The sequence below is a fragment of the Phacochoerus africanus genome, chromosome 6, assembly GCF_016906955.1.
Source record: "Phacochoerus africanus isolate WHEZ1 chromosome 6, ROS_Pafr_v1, whole genome shotgun sequence".
Taxonomy (NCBI): Eukaryota; Metazoa; Chordata; class Mammalia; order Artiodactyla; family Suidae; genus Phacochoerus; species Phacochoerus africanus.
The window spans coordinates 50243056-50264732 of NC_062549.1; the positions used below are offsets into that span (position 1 = coordinate 50243056).

General features: G+C 35.0%; 1 protein-coding gene across 1 annotated transcript in view; it reads right to left on the reverse strand.

Annotated features, from left to right (window-relative positions):
• The window catches only part of CNBD1 (cyclic nucleotide binding domain containing 1), a 560677-nt gene that overhangs the window by 528358 nt on the left and 10642 nt on the right, over window positions 1-21677 (reverse strand). The window contains exon 2 of the mRNA XM_047782853.1: window positions 12425-12497. Coding sequence (XP_047638809.1) covers window positions 12425-12497 — 73 coding nt within the window. The remainder of the gene's footprint in view (window positions 1-12424; window positions 12498-21677) is intronic.

Consider the following 21677-nt stretch of genomic DNA (forward strand, 5'->3'; position numbering starts at 1 on the left):
TCGTGGCGCAGTGGTTAACGAATCCGACTAGGAACCATGAGGTTTCAGGTTCGGTCCCTGCCCTTGCTCAGTGGGTTAATGATCCGGCGTTGCAGTGAGCTGTGGTGTAGGTTGCAGACGCGGCTCGGTTCTTTGAAAAGATAAACAAAATTCACAAATCTCTGGCCAGACTCACCAAGAAGAGGAGAGGAAAAACCCAAATAAACAAAATAAGGAAAGAAAAAGGAGAAATCACAATGTACACTGCAAAAATTAAAAAAAAAAAAAAACATGAGAATACGATGAACAATTTTATGCCAACAAATTTGACAACCTAGAAGATATGGACACCTTTCTAGAGACTTAACAGCCTGCCAAAACTGAATCAAGAAGAAATAGATTAACTGACCGGACTGATCACTAGAAATTAAATTGAATATGTCATAAAAACATTCCCCACAAATAAAAGTCCAGGACCAGATGGCTTCACAGGCGAATTGTACCAAACATACAAAGAGGAAATTGTACCCATCCTCCTTAAAATTTTCCAAAAGTTTGAAGAAGAAGGAACACTACCAAAGACATTCTATGATGCCACCATCATCCTAATTCCAAAACCAAAGATACCACCAAAAAAGAAAACTATAGGATCTCTGATGAATATAGACGCAAAAATTCCCCACAAAATTTTAGCCAACTGAATCCAACAACATATAAAAAAGATTATACACCACGACCAAGTGGGATTCATCCCAGGTGCACAAGAATGGTTCACCGTATGCAAATCAATCAACATCATATACCACATTAACAAAAGTGCCGGAGTCCAGCTCCAGTAGCCAGGGTGTCCCTCCGGGGATGTACAGTGTCAGCGAAGCACACGGAGACAGCCTCTTTGTCCCTTCTTTCAGAGTGCTGGACTGCTCAAATTTTATTAACATAGGTAACAGTTTATATAGACCGCTTAATTGTAACTTACATCACAGTGCTTAAATCATATTTTCAAAGGTTAAATTTCAGACTACATGGTACAGTAGATATACATTGTGTTCTAAGAATTTTAATTAAAACTAATGGATACAATGCATCATGTAAAATTATAATGGGTACAAAATATTATGTGGAAAAAACATTATATGAAAATAAGGCAATTCGGTATAAAACGTCTTGTGGTTACTCTCAGCAAGAGCCACCCATTATTGTTTTAAGCTAATCTTTAACAATAGAAAGGTCACAAGCACAAGAATTTAACATTTACAAAAACTCATTTTTTAGATTAAAGCTTGGGGTACTAACTTCAAAGCATTATAGTCAGGGGACAGTATGAGAAAATATTTTTTATATCAAAGCAACTTAATTTCATAAAACTTAAAAGCCCCCTACAAAACTTATTAAAAGCAATATTATTGTTTTTCCCACCAAGAATAATGTATGTCTAATCTATTCTAACCTATTGTACATTCCACAATTACCTAACTCTAAAACCTATTCTTACTTGTAACAAACCAATGAACACTTTGTTTTTGCTTACATTAGATCTGAATAGGGGGAATTTCACCAAGGTGAAACTCTTACTATTTTATTAATGTTCCAATTTTTGTTGTTCCAATTTTATTGAATCACAAAACAATATAGGAAAATAACAAAAAATAACAAACAAATAACAGGAAAGACTGAATAGTAAGTAAATAACAGGAAAGACTGATTTTTCCAAGAAGCGATTTTTATTCTTGCACTGTTGTGCAAAGCCTTCATTTTGTTATTGTAGCCATTGCTGTCAGGTTAGCAGGTGAGCCTCATTATTTTTAGAACTTGCCCTTGGAACTGTGCCGCCCGCTGGGTAAGCCCCATTCCCTATTTCTAAACCTGCCCTCTGAACTGTGCCGGTGGGTAGGCTTTTTTTCCTCAGTTAGGAACCCTGCCTTCGGAACTGTGCCATCAGGTTAGTTCCCTTCTTCAGCCTCCTGTATCTCCTCGGCTCCCCGCACAAAAGCAAAGTCGAAAACCACATGATCATCTCAATAGATGCAGAAAAAGCATCTGACAAAGTCCGACATCCATTCATGATGAAAAATCTTATTAAAGTGGGTATAGAGGGAACATATCGTAATATACTAAAAGCAATTAATGACAAAAATACAGCAAATATAAAACTCATTGGAGAAAAGACAAAAGTCTTTTTGCTAAAACCTGGAGGAAGACAAGTCTGCCCACTCTCACCACCTTTATTCAACATAGTATTGGAAGTACTAGCCACAGCAATCAGACAAACAAAAGAAATAAAAGATATCCAAATTGGAAGAGAAGAGGTAAAACTGTCACTGTATCAGATGACATGATACTATATAGAGAAAACCCTAAGGACTCAACACAAAAACTACTTGAACTAATCAACAAATTCAGCAAAGTAGCAGGATATAAGATTAACATTCAAAAATCAGTCGCATTTCTGTATACTAACAATGAAATATCGGAAAAAGAATACAGAAATACAATACCCTTTAAAATTATACCCCAAAAAATCAAATACCTGGGAATACACCTGACCAAGGAGGTAAAGGACTTTTATGCAGAGAACTATAAAACATTAATCAAGGAAATTAAAGAAGATGTAAAGAAATGGAAAGATATTCCATGCTCCTGGGTTGGAAAAATTACTATTGCAAAAATGGCCATACTACCCAAAGCAAATCTACAGATTCAATGCAATCCCTATCAAATCACCCAGGACATTTTTCACAGAACTAGAACAAACAATCCAAAAATTTATATGGAACCACAAAAGACCAAAAATTGCCAAAGCAATCCTGAGAAACAAAAACCAAGCAGGAGGCATAACTGTCCCAGACTTTAGGCAATATTACAGAGCCACAGTAATCAAGACAGTGTGATACTGATACGAAAAGAGACACACAGGCCAACAGAACAGAATAGAGAACGAGAAATAAACCCAGACACCTTCAGTCAACTAATCTTTGACAAAGGGGGCAAGAACATAAAATGGGAAAAAGATAGTCTTTTCAGCAAATGTTGCTGGGAAACCTGGACAGCTGCATGTAAATCAATGAAACTGGAACACATTCTCACACCATGCACGAAAATAAATGTGATGATCATTTACAACTGTTAAAGTAATAAATTCACTGAGTAATAAAAAATTGGATATGAAAAAAATAAAAATATAAAATAAAAAAAAAAGAAATGGCTTAAAGACTTGGACATAACAGAAGACCATCAAACTCCTATAAGAGAACATAGGCAAAACATTCTCTGACATCAACCTTACAAATGTTTTCTCAGGTCAATCTCCCAAGGCAACAGAAATAAAAGCAAAAATAAACCAATGGAAACTAATCAAACTGACAGGTTTTTCACAGCAAAGGAAACCATAAAAAAAAAAAAAGACAACTTGCAGAATGAGAGAAAATAGTTTCAAATGATGCAACTGATAAGGGCTTAATCTCTAGAATATACAAATAACTTATACAACTCAACAGTAAAAAAGCCAGCAACCCAATGGAAAAAAATGGGCAGAAGACCTGAATAGACATTTCTCCAAGGAAGAGATACATATGGCCAACAAGCACATGAAAAAATGCTCTCTAAATGTTATTAGAGAAATGCAAATCAAAACTACCATGAGATACCACCTCATACCAGTCAGAATGGCCATCATTAATAAGTCCACAAATAACAAATGCCAGAGGGGGTGTGAAGAAAAGGGAACCCTCCTGCACTATGGTGGAAATGTTAATTTGTACAACCACTATGAAAAACAGTATGGAGGTACCTTATAAAATTATATATAGAACTACCATATGACCCGGCAATCCACTCTTGGGCATATATCCAGACAAAACTTTCCTTATAAAAGACACATGCACCTGCATGTTCATTGCAACACTATTCACAATAGCCAAGACATGGAAACAACCTAAATGTCCATTGACAGATGATTTGATTAAGAAGATGTGGTATATATACACAATGTAATACTACTTAGCCATAAAAAGAAAAAAATAATGCCATTTGCAGCAACATGAATGAAACTAGACTCTCATACTGAGTGAAGTAAGTCAGAAATAGAAAGCCAAATACTATATGATATCACATATCTGAAATCTAATATATGGCACAAATGAACTTTTCCACAGAAAAGAAAATCATGAACATGGAGAACAGACTTGTGTTTGCTGAGAGGGTGGGGGAGGGAATGGTAGGGCCTGGGTATTGGGGGTTAATACAAGCAAACTATTGCCTTTGGAATGGATAAGTACTGGGTCCAGTTTTATAGCAATGGGAACTATGTCTGATCACTTGTGATGGAGCATGATAATGTGAGAAAAAAGAATGTAGCTATGTATGTATATTGTTGTGCAGTAGAAAATTGACAGAAAACTGTAAATCAGCTATAACAGAAAAAATAAAAATCATTATAGAAAAAAATTAAAGGCCAATATCATTGAACATAGATGTAAAATTTCTCAACAAAACATTTGTAAATCAAATCTAACAATACATTAAAAATTATCATACATGATAATCAGGATATATGATCAAGAGGGATTTATCCCTATAGATGCAATGACCGTTCGACATCCTCAAAGCAATTAATGTGATATATCACATTAATGAAATGAAGGATAAAGACCATATGATCATCTGAATAGATGTATAAAAAAGATTTCACAAAATTCAAAATCCATTTATGATTAAGACAAACTGTCTATGAAATGGGTTCAGAGGAAACATATCTCAAATTATTTATTAACCTTCTTAAATAATGTGCAAAACATCTGAACTGAGCTTTTTCCAAAGAAGACATACATATTGCTGTCAGACACATTAAAAGATGTTCAATATCACTAGTTATCAAGGAAATTCAAATCAGAGCCACAGGAAATAACACCTCACATCAGTTAGAAGGGTATAAAAAACGAGCACTAACAAATATTGGAGGGAATGTGGAGAAAAGGGAATCCTCTCAAGCTGTCAGTGGGACTATAAATTGGTGCAATCACCGTGGAGAGCAGTAAAAAGATTCCTCAAAAGGTTATGAATAGAATTACTATATGACCCAGCTATTCTACTTCTAGGTGTTTATCCAAAGAACACAAAACCTTACTTTGAAAAAAAATTGTGCACTCCAATGTTTACTCTAGCATTATTTAAAATAGCCAAGATAGGGAACCAACATAAGTGTCCATCAATGGATGAATGGATAAAGAAGTTGCAGTATGTACAAATAATGGAATTATACCCAGCCATAAAAGGAAAGAAATCCTGCCATTTGTGACAATGTGGATGGACCTCAAATGTACTATGCTAAGTGAAATAAGTCAGACAGAGAAAGACAAATACTATATGATTTCACTCATGATGAATGTAAAAAAAAATGAACAAAATAAAATAAAAACAAACTCATAGACACAGAGAACAGATTAATGATTACCAGAGACAAAGGGGGTGGAGCAATAAAATGGAAGAAGATCAACTAACTGTATGACGATGGATGGTAAGTAGAAGGGGTGATCACTCTGTAGTGTGTACAGATGTTTAAATGTAATGCTGTATGCCTGAAACACATAATTAAAATTTTTAAAGCTGAAGTTGTGTTTTATCCCTATTTAAGGTATTTCAGCCTCTTATTTATATTTTTACCTCTACCTAGTTATAGGACAGCTACCTATAGGACAATTATAGACAAATGTAAATGGTGGCTCACTGTTGAAAATATATTATCATGTAAAAATTATAACTATTAATGTAAATTAAAGTACAGAATACATAGCACTACTAAAAAATTGTTTATTTTATTTAAAATGTTGGGATATAAACTCCATTTTCAATGGAAAGGAGATAAGAATTGAAGTCCTTATCTCCTATAGTACCATTTTTGAATTAAATTCATGTCAAAGCAAATGTTATTGGTACTAGAGTATTCTATCCATGAGAAAGAGATTTCATTATTAAAAAAAGGACCTAGACCATCAATTTGAAGGAGATGTTTCATCACTGGAACAGAATGTTAAAGATGAAATACCTGGTACTCATTGTCCTGTGGTATAGAATATCTTACCTTAGAAATAAAAATCTGTAGTTCCCATCATGGCTCAGTGGTTAATGAACCCGACTAGCATCTATGAGGATGCAGGTTCAGTCCCTGGCCTTGCTCAGTGGGTTAAGGATCTGGCATTGCCATGAGCTGTGGTGTAGGTCACAGATGCAGCTTGAATCCTATGTTGCTATGGCTGTGGCCAGAAGTTGTAGTTCCAATTCTACCCCTAGCCTGGGAACCTCCATATGCCGCAAGTGCGGTCCTAGAAAGACAAAAAAAAGAAAAGAAAAATCTTCAAGTTACTTACATCATGACAGGCTTGATTCTCTGAAAAATCCTCTTGTTGCACATACCTTCATAAGTCTTTGGTGAACTGTAAGTCTTACAAGAGGTAATCGAGATCGCCAAGGACTACCAAAGGTGGTAAGAAAACATCAGTGAAACTGACCGTGATGTGAGCAATGAGCACAGAAGAAGGATAAGGTCATGTAGAGAGCAGTCACTGGATAAGAGCACTGCTCAAAAGAATGTGAGCCTTGGCCCAGGATAAAAGAGGGGACCCCAGCCTCAGAACCTGCTTTGAAGGACTAGGAAAAGAATGAAGTAGTCCTAGCTTGATGGTAGCAACCTGGCTCGAAGTAGAGACAGATATAAATTATTTCTGGGGAAAATTAAGCACAATTTAGGTCATACATTATTATATGTCAAGAAAAAAAATTCATGGAAAGATTACCTATAAAGGCCAGCTACCATGAGTGCATGTCAGCAGAAGCAACAAACATAAGATTTGCACTCTTAGAGTCCATAATTCCTAATGTGCTAGATATAGAGTATAAAACATATAGGTATAAAAGATTATAGAAATAAAAGGTGAAATTACAATGATGATCAACAACAAAAGACTATCAGGAATGACAAGGCTAAATTGTGGACCTCCTCAAAATGAAAATTATAATTATTAAAATTAAGAACAATGAATGGGTTAAAAATTAGAGACTGCTGTATGAGAGATTAATAAAGTTGAAAATATATATCTATAGATATTTCCAAATATCTACATAGAATAATAAAGAGATCAAAACCAGAATAAAGAATTATAATACATTCTCTTTTTAACTAAAAACATTTATTGAGCCCCTAGGGTATTCTAGGTTCTAGTAACAGATGGATTAGTAAAATAGGATTTTTTTTGACCCCACTCAAATTCACCGTCCACTTTTTCCCAGACATAATAAAGACTGCATTTCCCAGCCTCTTTTCAACTGAATTTGGCCTAAGATAAGGTTCTTGCCAGAGGAATGTAAGAAGTGATTGCAGAAATTCTGCCTCCTTTTGACAAATAGGAAATTGCTTTCCTTGACTTCACAGTTTTCTTTTCCGTGGAGTAGAAACCAGATACGGCAGTGGCCGTCTTCAATCATATTGAGAAGAAAATGATGATAAGCTGATATCAAAACACCAACATGAGGCCAGTAAACATGCTTGAATGATTTCATGGGCTAGAACTTCTATACACAACCAGAGTGTCACCTTCAGACTAGTAAGTAAGGATGAAAAAGCTTTTACTTAAACCACAGTCATTTTTAGTATTATTTTTAATGTCATACTGGGCTAATCCAATGAATGCAGCCTTAAGGGAGCAACCTATATCAAAATATAGAAAGAGACTTTAAACAAATGAATAAGAAATTATCAGGAGTGTTCTGATAGAAAAAAAATGCAGAGTAAAGTGGAAATCAAGAAAACTCTTCTTAGAAAAGGAGATTTCAGATTGAATATAAAAGGTTAGTTCACCTATTTATTGGTGAATGAGGATGAGTGGGAGGATGATATTTCAGACAGAAAAATCAATATGATTAAAAATACAAGGCTCTCAATAACATGATGAGGGTGTAGTCAAGAAACTACAAATCATGCCATGGCTGGGAGGAAAGGGAAAGTCACTGGGAAAGTAGGCTCTAAATGTGGAAAATGTCCCATAATAAAAGCTTTTATAAGTAGTGTGATTACAATTGCCATATCAAATGTGTGCCTAAGATGGAGGAAAGATGGGATTCTGTGTTTTAAAAGTTTCTGGCTTGGACAGCTGGGTAGATAATCTTACCATTCACTAAGATTAAAATATAGATAGAAATATAACTTCAGCTTTATATAGTAATAAGACTAAAAGGGTTTTTTTTGTGTCAAATAAAATGCATGTCCTTCCCCTTTCAAATGAGAAAACTAAGGCCTTAGAGTTTAACCGATACTCCAAGAGCTTCAATCATATGTAATGGTAAAGCAAAGGCTAGAATGCATTCCTTCAGACTCTCAGCCCACAGTCTTTTTAGAACAGACGTATAGCAGAATAAAAAGCTATGTTGGAATAGAACATGATGGGAGATAGTATGAGAAACAGGATGTATATCCTGTATAGGTATGTATGACTGAGTCACTTTGCTGTAGAGCAGAAATTGATAGAACATTGTAAATCAACTATAATAATTAAAAAAAAAACTATGAAGTTTGATGGAAGAGAATCCAGACCTTGAAGGATAAGTAAAATTAAACTAGGAATTGGGGAAATTAATAAGTATATCAGGATAAATGAATTTATAAATAAAGGTTGGGAGTTTAGAGGTTATTTGCTCAGGAGTAATATTCACATTAGCAAGTAGTAACAAATATATATTGATTGTTTCAGATTGTAAAGGATTTTAACTACCAGATAGAAAAGATTTATTCAACAAATATTTACTGTGCACCAACATTGTGCCGGATACTATTCTAATCATTGGGAATACATCATCAAATACAACAAATTTTGTCCTCATGAAGTTTTCAATGTAGAATGAAGAATTGATAAAGATAAATTTGTAAGTATAAAATTCGTAACTCTACATCAGATATACTATTAAGAAATGAAGACGATCAGGGATAAGAAAAGCTAAAAAGTATCTGTTTCATATAGGCTAGTCACCAATGAAGGAAATAAGGGAGAAAGGAGAGTAGACATCTGAAGAAAGAGCATTCCAGATAGAAAGTACAAGTGTGAAGGCCTTGAGGCAGGACCTTACTTGTGTTAGGAACAGAGCTTGGACCACTGTGACTAGAGCAAAACAAGCAAGAGGGTATTGTCCAGAAGAAGCAGTCAGGGATGCAGTGTGGATGAAACCATGTGTAACCTTGCAAACCACAGTGAAGATTTTAGCTTTTGCCTTGAGTGATATGGAAGCCATTAGAATATTATGAGCAAATAATGTTCTGACATGTTTTGATATATATTTTAACAAGTTTCATCTGGCTGCTGTGCCAATCACAGACTATAAAAGGTCAAGGGATGGAGTAAGAAAACCAATCAACAGGCTATTGCAGTAATCTAGGTAAGAGCCTTGGTGCTCTGGACTAGGACGGTATCAACAGAGAAGTAGTAAGAAATCGTTATATTCTGGATGTATTTTGAGGGTGGTGCTATCAGAATATCTTTAAGGTTAGGTATGGTGTATAAAAAAAGAGATCAGGCTCTGATGATTCCAAGGTTTGGGGCTCAACCAGATGGAATTTGTACAGTTGTCATTCATTAAAATGTAAGCTCAGGAGATTAATAGATGAAAAGAAAAAAGTCAAAAGTTCTGCTTTAGATTTGTGAAGTTTGAGGTTACCGTTTGATGTATAAGTAGATTTGACTTTATCTTTTACATAGCGAAAAGGCATTGGATAGTCTGACGACATGATATTCAAATATATTAACCTAAATGTATCAGATAGATAACATTAGGAAACTATCGAAGCCAACACAGGTTCCCACAATCCCCACCTCAAGTTTGAATAGTTTGTTACAGTAGTTCAGAGAATTCAGGAAAACTGTTTATTTACATTGACCAGGTTATTATAAAAGGATATGATAAATAATACAGATAAGCATGCGGATAGAAGAGATCCCTAGGATAAGGTGTGTGGGAATGGGCACAAAACCTCCATGCTCTCTTCAGGCATCACTACCCCAGCACCTCCACAGGTTCACTAACTCTGATGCTCCTTGAACCCAGTCCTGGGTTTAGAAAGAGGCTTCATAACATAAATACTATTGATTAAATAATTGGCCCAGGGTCAGGAAATAGGAATGAAAGTTTCAATCCTCCAATCACAGAGTTGGTTTCCCTGGCAACTTGGACCCTTAGGTGTGGGGGAGGGTCCCAAAGTCACCTCATTAGCATAACAAAAGGCCCCCTTTTATCACTTCATCTCTTAGGAAATTCCAAGGGTTTTTGGAGCAGTATGCCAGAAATGGGGTTGAAAACCAAACATACACTTCATATTACAAATTATAATACCACAGAGGTCTATTGGCCTTTTAGATGGAAAAATGTGCAGGATTTTAGGGCACATTGCTGTTCACAATGCCTAACTTAGTGTTAGTGCTACCTCTCAGTCATTGTGTGATCTATAAATGTGTAACATTTCCAAATCCCCCCTAGGAGAGGTAATGCTCAGGTAAAGAATCCTGCTCCAGACAGCTCAATTCTGGAGTATAAACTTTAGGTAAAATAACATCAATAGGTAACCTAGAATCATAAACTTCCAACTTGTTCATGACCTATTAAATAAAAACAAGATTCCTCAGTCTCTGCCCACATTTTTGGCCAGCACAAAAGACAACAAATCTGTTTTGGATTGGCAGTGCCAATCAGTAGTTGTCAATGGAAATTGTTCAAAATAAAAATGGACATCATTCCAGTCAGAGCAGTGTTTATGGGATCACAACTCAGTTAATTTTTTTTCATATATACATAAGCCATCTTTTTAAAGCTCTTCCTGTCTCCCTTATCTCTTCCAAATTTTATTTTCCCTAAAAAAAATTATCTATTTCTTCATATCTTCTTTTTTATGAAAATAATGTCCATATCTGGTAAGTCAACAAAACTAGCAAAGCACCTTTAATTAGAAACTAAAGATAACACATTTTGAAATTAAAATAATTATAATTAGGAGTTCCCATCATGGCTCAGTGGTAACGAACCTGAATAATATTAATGAGGATGCAGGTTTAATCCCTGCCCTTGCTCAGTGGGTTAAGGATCTGGCATTGCCATGTGATGTGGTGTAGATTATAGACTCGGTTGGGATCCTGAAATGCTGTGGCGTAGGCCAGTAGCTGCAGCTCCAATTCAACCCCTAGCCTGGGAACTTCCAGATGCCACAGGTGCAGCCCTAAAAAGCAAAAAAAAATAAAAAATAAAAATTAAATAATTAATTAAAGTCTTGATCTTGTCCAGGAGTCTCCTTAAAATCATAACTGTCTCTTTCAACTTCTAATACTCGACTAATTTGATGTACTTTACCTTAATAGGAAGCAATGAAAGAAAAATAATCACAACTTTTTTGGTATCATATTTAATTACGTACTTTGAACAATATCATTTTTATCTTTATATCATGAAAGTGTGTAATTTAAAGATACATTTGGGGTCAATTGGGCACATTTAACAATCTGTAAATTAAGGAGTTTCCACTAGATGATTTCTAAGTTGATTTCCTCTTCTCCAATCCTTTAAATTTACAATGCTGTATCCATGGGAAAATCCTGAATGCTAGGTAGCCTAATCGTAAGTGAACTTTAGACTAAACCTATTTATGAATTATAGTCTCTCCAAGTATATAAATAAGAATCAGCATAACTACAACTGTATTTGAGTATATGTGGCTCCATATTGGTAATATTAATCAGTGTTAAAGATTGAGCTTTTGTGGTATCCTCTCCCTTTCTCTGAAAAAGGAGGAGTGGAAAGATCAATGAAGATATAGAAATAATTTGAAGTGGTTAAGAGGACATGACTTAAGATGAGGCACGCTCCTCTCCTAGTGAAGAAAGGCAGGAGGGTACGTGGACACTGATGGATAAGGGAGAAACTAAGTAGTTTTATAATTTCAAAAATCCATCTTGGGAAAAGGAGTTGACAAGAAAATAGATTTTTAAAAGTTATATCTTCAAGTATCATATATCTTAAGAATACTGAACTTTGAACCGTGATATTTCTTGGTTCTTCGGCGCCAATATATTTCAACTGGGCATTTCCTAGGCACTGCTAAAGTACTTATTTCACTGAGGATTTGTGTTTTCAACCATTTAAAGCTTTTTTCCTTTATGACTGCTTTTTGAGTACTAGAAAGGGCTCAGCTAGGGATGAGTTATGTTCGTTTCACACTAAGTTGTTTCCTTAAAACATGACATATATATTCTGCCCTTCAGTCTGGAGAAATAACCTCCAGGTTTTCAAATGCTTTTATCTGTGTGGTAAATCAGGTACCTCTGAGAGTCAAGAATGGTTTTATTACTATACTTTATCCATGAAACAAACATATTCATATTTATTTGACTGACAGGAAAAGGAATCCATGATAACTTACCTATGCTGTAGCCCTCTCATGTGGCATAATGCATTCAGTTGACTATAATCAATATTCTTAGACATGTGCAAGCCTGCAAATTTTTAAATAAATCAATTAGAATGTGAGTAATTTTCTGTAATCTTATTAACCAGATTTGTAAATAGAGTTTAATTGTGAATATTCATCATAGTAAAATAATTCTGTGACTATAGGAGTGAGGTATTAACAATGTTTGTTTGATACACAGGCAAAATTGAGTAGAGTGATTAAAATGAGAAAGAATTTAATGTTTTTCATTGATGTCAAATCTGGTCTGGCATTGTTTGTTTATTTGCTTAATTCCAGTAAACGCCAGAATTTGTATGAGTCATACAATGTCACTACTCAGGAAGTAAGCCTTTCATAATCCTTTTCCTATTCCTTTAGCATGTGTACTGGTTCCAAAACTCCAGACATGAATTCAAAGAAGAGCTTCCCTGAGGTCTACCTCTCCCTCTCTGGAATATTAGTAATTTTTAATCAGTCCTATACAAGGCCGATCTTTGGCTAGCCCCTCTTAAGAGCAGCTTTTAGTGTCTGGATTCAGTGTGCAATTCTTTCTGAAGTTCAAGTGTAAGCAAATCACACACTCTCCTTCATGAGCAGAAAGATAGTAATCATAGCCAAGAAGAAAACTAATTGTGATTCTCCTTTAGTGCCAGAAAGAACTGACCTCCTTCAAAGGAGATGAAAAGGAAGATAGAATATTGACAACAAGCACCTTTGCAAAGATGGGCACTCACATCACACAGGTCTCTCCTTACCCCAGGAGAATTCATGCTATTCGAAATGTTGTAAAAGAGAAAGAAAAAATAAATACCAAGATGTACATCATTCCTTCTCTTAGTAAAAAAGTATGGAGAAAATCAGTGGTCTGATGCATTTCTAAGCTTTTTAAAATGTCTTCATGGACCACATCCCAATAATGAAGAATTGGAATTTGACCTGTCCAAATTTATCTATTTTAATTCCTGGTACTGAGTCATAAAATATCAAAAACATTTTGTTTAAGCCTTTGGTGATCTAAAAATGAATCATCAATAACAGATACCACTTTCTAAATCTGAAATTTAAATGAGGAAAATTTGAACAGAAAACTAGTTGCTATTAACATAAATCATTACCACTTAGTAAACTTGAAAATAATAATTACATGATTTAGATATTTTCTTCCATTACTCAGGCCTTAGAAAAAAAAAAAAAAACCTAATTACATTTTACCATTATACAGAAAAATTATTTTATTTTATTTTATTTAGTTATTTATTTTTGTGTTTTTGCCATTTCTAGGGCCGTTTCTGCGGCATATGTAGGCTCCCAGGCTAGGGGTCGAATCAGAGCTATAGCCACTGGTCTACACCACAGCCACAGCAATGCGGGATCCAAGCCACATCTGCGGCCTACACCACAGTTCACGGCAATGCCAGATCCTTAACCCGCTGAGCAAGGCCAGGGATCAAACCCGCAACTTCATGGTTCCTGGTCGGATTCGTTAACCACTGAGCCACGATGGGAACTCCCAGAATAATTGTTTTAAATGAGTCAAGTTACAGCTAGATTATACCAAAAAATACTTTTCATACAGTAATATTCCCTAGGAATATAGGATATTATATAAAATCTTTATATAGTATTTTTATATACATGGATTAAGAAAAGACTTCTGCTAAATACTGGTTTAGTTTATTTTCCTAACCCTGTTTAAAAACAGGGTCAGAAATAACCCTGGGGACTGGTGTGAACATGAAAGGGGGGTGGTGCCATAGAGATTTGGAAAATAGACAAGGTTTGAGAAATTCTGACTTTAAAAGGCACTTCAAAAAAGTAAATATCTTCATCTTTCAGTTAAACCAACTTACAAAAATATAAAAATCGCAGGACAGATATCATAAGACTAAGAATTGCCAGCAAAGAATAGAAAAATTGAAAATTCCCTTGGCCTGAGGAAAGTTACAGCACCTGACAGTATGGCTTTGCGCTAGGCTTGGCACAGCCAAATAAACTCAAAACCCAAACAGGCTATATAGCACTCATAGCTTAGAAGGACATTTTATTTTATTTTATTATTTTAAATGAGTTTTATTTTTCCCATTGTAACTAGCTTGCAGTTTTCTGTCAATTTTCTACTGTACAGCAAGGTGACCTAGTCACACATACATATATACATTCTTTTTCTCACATTATCCTCCATCATACTCCATCATAAGTGGCTAGATATAGTTCCCAGCGCTATTATACAACAGGATCTCATTGCTTATCCATTCCGAAGGCAATAGTTTGCATCTATTAACCCCAAATTCCCAGTCCATCCCACCGCCCCCCCAGGCAACCACAAGTCTCATCAAAAAATGTCTTCACTAATTCACATTTCCAAGAAGTATTTATCACAGGGGCTTTTATATAGGCCACTGAGTAACAAACTAGATCTTGTCACTGAAGCAGTTTCATTAAAAAGAAAAAAGCAAAAGACTTCACCATGAAATTGTAAAGTTGAGCTTCTCTGGTGATCAAATTTAATATAGGGATAAAGCTCGGAATTCCCGTCGTGGCTCAGTGGTTAACGAATCTGACTAGGAACCGTGAGGTTTCAGGTTCAATCCCTGGCCTTGCTCAGTGGGTTAAGGATCTGGCGTTGCCGTGAGCTGTGGTGTAGGTCGCAGACGCAGCTAGGATGCCGTGTTGCTGTGGCTCTGGTGTAGGCCGGCAACTACAGCTCTGATTGGATCCCTAGCCTGGGAACCTCCATATGCCGCAGGAGTGGCCATAGAAAAGGCAAAAAGACAAAAATATATATAAAAAGTATATAAAGCTTAAAGAGTTCAAAGAGTACTACGTTTACATTTTTTTTTCAATATTTATATTTCTCCTCATGAAAATGTCTTGCCCGGACTTTTGGCAAAGTAGAGGGGTCTTAACCTTGTAATAGGAATAAAAATCGAGGATTTTTTTAATTGTTATTTCCCCAACACATTTTTTTTTTCCACTTCACAGCATGGGGACCCAGTTACACATACATGTATATATATTTTTTCCTCCAATTGCCATGCTCCGTTGTAAGTATCTAGACATAGTTCTCAGTGCTACACAGCAGGATTTCATTGTTAATCCATTCTAAAAGCAATAGTTTGCATCCATTAACCCCAAGCTCCAGTTTGAAAGAGGTTTGGAGGCTGATATAAAAGGTGGTTACAAAGAACTTCAAAATCCATGATGCAATTTAAAAAATTATCTTTATTCATATAAGGCCCACTGCATATTACTGAATACAGAAATTGAAATCCAGTGTTTTATCTGAGTGTCACATCAATGATATTTAATTTACACGTATTAATGTTTGCTTAAGGGTAGACATATAATTTTCATATTTGCATAGTATGGTAAATTAAGTGTATTTGTGATGGGGGTTTAAAAGATATGTTAAAAATGGGTTTAGGGAGTTCCTTTGCGGCTCAGCGGGTTACGGATCCAGTGTTGTCACTGCAGAGGCTTGGGTCACTGCTAGGGTACAGGTTCAATCCCTGGCCTGGGAAATTCCACATGCTGTGAGTGTGGCCAAATAAAAGGGGGTGGAGGTTGTGAGTCTTGCTTTTGTTTTTCTTGTTTGTTTGTCTTTTTGCCAATTCTTGGGCAGCTCTCGCGGCATATGGAGGTTCCCAGGCTAGGGATAGAATCATAGCCATAGCCGCCGGCCTACGCCAGAGCCACAACAACGCAGAATCCAAGCTGTGTCTGCAACCTACACCACAGCTCATGGCAACGCTGGATCCTTAACCCACCGAGCCAAGTCAGGGATCGAACCCGCAACCTCATGGTTCCTAGTCGGATTCGTTACCCACTGAGCCATGATGGGAACTCTGGAGGTTGTGTCTTAAAACTATTTTTCTCCAGTGAACTTTCCTTTAAAAGATAGATAAATATCCCTTGTGTAGAGCTAAAAGGAAGCAATAGAATAAGTGAAGACTTAGCAGTATTGTAAATGCATATCACTGTTTACAATGAGACTAAACTCCCCCGTGTGGCTCATAGGACAAGGTAAAGGGGACAGACAGCAGAGCTGAAGAGGAAATGTGACAACAACATGTATAAATGTCAGAGTACAGTAGACTAGAAAGCAGACTTCTTCAAAGTAATTGTAGTGCATACTCTTATAGTTAATCCAGTGATAACTTTCCTTAATACAATATTCAGAGCACAAAGAAACACTTCAGCACCAATAGCAACAGAAACATCAACAAACTTGTAGTGAGAATAGCAGTTCTTGCACTAATTCACAGAAGTGAGTTCTAGAATAGACCTAAAGTATAGAGCTAGAAGCTGGACAGAAGAAAAAGAAATATCCATCAGAGATTATATGTGTAACTATTTCCCCCTATATACTTGGAAAATTAATTGATCCAGTTCTATATTTTTAAATAAATTTAAGTTTGTATAATAAAAGGGAATTAAACATACTTATGTTAACGGTTAATTGTGTGTTTATTTTCTCCCTTTCAAATAATTTTTCGTTTTATACAACCCAAAGTTAATCCTTCTTCAAATAACATTCAGTAAACTTAAGGCACCTTAAAAATTTTGACTTAAAAACTTTGACATCAAAAGGCAGAGCAATAGTGTCTAATCAAGGAGTTCTATGAATAGAAGTTGGCATGCCAACTTGGACAATTATGCAAGCGGGCTTATGTTGTCCCTGCCCCTTATATGAGTCGTTAGATGTTAAAATAGAAATATATTAACACAAAATGAAAAAGGGGGAAATGTATACAACAAATTATCAAAATAACTTCCTTTTATATCCGTTTTTAGAAAAGTCATCTATATTCATCTTTATTTCCTCAACTCAAATTTGCTTCTCCACTCTTTAAAATTTATCATCCTCCATTATTTATTACTATTTGTTTCACTAAAGTTATAGGAATTCTTGTAGTTTCTAGTACAATAACCTCTTTTCAGTCTTCATCGTGTTAGCCTGTGTGACATTTAACACTGGTGAAGTTTTTTATAGGAGGCTTCTGACACCACTCTCTCTGCGCTTGCTTCTTCCTTGTTAGACCACTCTACTAACTCCTATCTTCTTCCCTCGATAATTGATGTTGTCCACCAATCCATTCTCAGTATCTTCCTCTTCTCAATTTAGACTCTCTCCTTGTCAGCACCCACTTTTCCAGCTATCACACATACACTTCAGATCCTCAAATGAAACTCTCCAGCCCAGGACTTTAACCTTCACTCTACTAACAGTCACATAAATTTCACCCAGGAAAATCAATTTCAGGATAACAAAAATTTCACTTAAAATTTCTCTCATACTTCTCCTCAAAAACTTGATCCCCCTCATGAATTCTCCACCTGGATTAAGAGAATCTCTATTGGGAGTTCCCACTGTGGCTCAGCAGGTTAAGAGCCCAACTAGTAACCATGAGGATGCAGGTTTGCTCCCCAGCCTCATTCAGTGGGTTAGGGATCTGGCATTGCCACAAGATGCAGTACAGGTCCCAGATATGGCTCAGATCTCACATTGTTGTGGCTGTACCTGTAGCCTTGATTTGACCCCTAGCCTAGGAACTTATAAGTTCTGCAGCTGCATCCCTAAAAAAAAAAAAAAAAAAAAAGAAAAAAGAAAAAAAAAGAAAATCCCTACCACTTTTCATAAATCTGTCACCAACCTTGGGAACCTATTCTATTTTTCCCCTTCAGGACCAATGTGTTAATGAAAACCATCAGTTCTGCATCTTTTGAAATGTATCCTATGCATCTTTCAAACATATCCTCTCTAACGGCAGGGCCACTAAATAGGGCTATATGGTGTGCACACTTTGCATGAAACAAGTCAGTATTTTTTAACCTCCTGTCTAGTCTCCCTAACTTCAACTTCCTCTTTTCCAACCCAACCTTCACACTACTACCATAGTACTTTCTAAAATTCCAATGTTATTGTGTCTTTGTATGGAATACGATGCCTTTTATAATCATACCCAATTTACCTTCATTGACCCTCACTGAATACCACCGCCATGTTTGTCACCCATGGCTCCCATCTTTCAACAACAAACTTTCTGGCTATTCCATGAACATAACTTATCCCTTCAATACGATATTCTCTCTCGTTCTTTCTAACTTATGAAAAACTTATCCATCCATTTCGAGCCAGCTCAGAAGTTAACCTCTCTGTGACATTTATACTTATCTTTCCTAGAAAAAAAGTGGTTGCATTAAACCTGAAAATAGTTGCAATGAATTAAGCTTTATCCTTTTCATTTATACCTAATATTTTTTTCAGTTTATCACTATCACCTAAGGGTAGGATCCTTTTCCTACTCATATATGAAACACTAGAACTTATCACAGTGCTTGAATTTAAATAAATATTATTTTTAAAATTATTATGAATAAATAAAAAGAACATGGCTGTAGTATGTCAGGTGAGGGTCAATGGTATGTAAGGAAAATAAATCAAGGAAAAATAATTAAGTCAGGAAGCAGAATATTAAGGTGTATTTAAAGAATGTGGCAAAGAATATTCACCAAAAACTAATTAAAAATAAACAACAATAAAAAGCAAACATTCTCTACCTCTCGTAAGGTATTATACTTTAATCATCACACCTCCCTTTCTACATGAGATTGAAGATCATGTAATTGTAATTTTTGACATTAAAAACATGTTCACCATGGCAAAGATTTGGCTAACAAAATGTAAAAGGGCAAAAAAAAATTTTGATCTTTATTAAATATGAAGATTAAGCACATTTCCTTACTACTAATTCTGAAGAATATCAGCCACATAGTGTAATTTAAATAAACTTTAAAAGAAGCATGCAAATGCATACTTCTCTTGTTTAAGGGAGTAAGTAAAGTTCTCCAGGAAAAGTGGTGCCCTGAAGAGTAAAACCAATGAACTCTCACCTGGAATGGAACGTTTTTGAGACTGGACAGCCTAAGAGGAACCTCAAGCCCATGATATATATGGAATGTAGAGCAAAACAAGGATGCCACATATACTCATATTTTTTAAGAGGTGGTGGTGGTAAAATAAAGGACAGATGTGAGGTAGCAATCAACACAGAAGCAGCCGATCTCAGTCACTGAAGAGAAGTAGAAGTCAAATCACTACCAAGAAACCATGGGAATATGAATTATGATAGCATTAACAAAAGACATATGATTTAGGGAAGAGTACAGAACAGAGTTGATGAGAAAGTGTTGAAAGTTAACATACAAGAAAATTCCATCTGTCTGCTATCCAGGCTCATTCCCCACCATTATTTATTTTTCTAGCAAGTAATCTACTTTCAAAAAATATCCGTCATTCAATAATACTGATATATAGGTATAGCATACTCTTAGGGAAAGTGTGAAAAACAAATACTTACCAAATAAAAATAAAACAATACACATCAGAAGATGTAGTATGGTAGGAAATGAGGAGAAAGGCCACACACACACACACACACACACACACCCTTGATGAAAGAAAAAAAAAAAAGAACTCTAAGGCATTAAATATAAATAAGATAATATAAATAAATTACAAACAAGGTATATTTGGGAAATGACAAAAATATTTTTATGACAAAATCCACATTAGAAACAGCAAAAATGGCAACAGAGATTTAAGAAAATATAATCACAAAACACAGAGGTTAACATACTCAAATAAATTGATGAAAGAAAAGGAGAAAGTGATAAATGAAGACAGATAGATACACTTCATGTGAAAGTGGTTCCTGAATAAGAAAATAATAATGGTACCAAAAAATTGATCAAACATATAATACGAGAGTATTTGTTTCATATAAATACCTGAGCCTAAAGAGTTAAATTCAGTACCATGACCGAGAAAGAGAAAAAGAAATAATAGTACAAAAAGACTAGATATTCTAGATGTCACTAGGTTAATAACTAAATGTTAGTTTCAAAGATAAACAATTATTTTAGCATCCAGCCAAAACAGGAAGTCTCATACAAGTGTGAAAACTCAGTTTGGACTTAGTCTTCCCCCCAGCAAATTTCTGGCAAATAGCAAGGCCATCTCAAAGGAAAAAAACATGACTCATGAGTTTTAGTCTAAAATTAATATAAAGTTAATTAATAAATATAAATATAAGACCTCAGATAATATAAAGTACCATGAGCCCTCTTTTGAAAAATACAATTTGATGAGCATATAACTAATGCTTAAATAGTATGGACTCTGTAATAATAAAGAGTGGGTAAATTCTGTAAACCTTAATATAAATTCTTCATAGAGTCTAGTGGAGATAGCATAAATAATAATAATTAGAAGTTTCAGAAGAGAAGTAAAAGAATAAAATACATTTATATAGATTCCTTCATATAGCAGATAATTAATAGTAACAGTCTAAATAATATTTTTATATGCTAGATGTTTAATAATAATATTTGAAGGTATGAATGTAATTAGCCAAAGACTTAGATGTTAATATTCAAGTTAGACAATAATAGTCAAATTAAGATGTGAAGGAAAGTTTTCTCATTTCACACTGGATTGTGAATATTTGTTGTCTAAAGCTGATAAATTAAGAAATAGAGGTTTAGTTATGAAGTCTTACTATTAAATATTTTTTGCATTCCAAATTATATGGCATAAATTTATAAATCAGAAGTCTCAGGAGTTGTAAATTTAACTATACTTCAGTTTTTAAAAACAGATTAAAAAAAGAGCAAATTGGAAAAAAAATCAGAAGACAAAATAATTTCCACATATTTAGTAACTTCCCTTATTACCCCAAAATTAAGTAGAAATGAATCAGTGAACTATGGGAACTATGTCTAGTCACTTATGATGGAGCATGATATTGGGAGAAAAAGAATGTATACATGTGTGTGTAACTGGGTCACAATGCTGTACAGTAGAAAAAAATTGTATTGTGGAAATAACAATAAAAAAAAAATTTAAAAAGAGAAATGGAAGAGAGAAAATAGAAAAGCAGAAATTAATGAACTTATAAACCAGGAAAGACTGTAGATAAGTAAACAAGTTCAACAGTTGGTTCTATAAAAGGAAAAAATAAACTACTGGCTTATCTAAACAAGGAAAACAGTCACAAATACCCAATGTCAGACACATAATTGGGAAGTCATTAAATATGAACATCATTATAAAGGTGATCAAAGTGTTTTCCACAACTACATACCAAAATAATTAAAATTCTGATTAAAAATGAATGACTTTTCAGGAAAATGTGTATTACCTAAATTGACCATAGAAGGG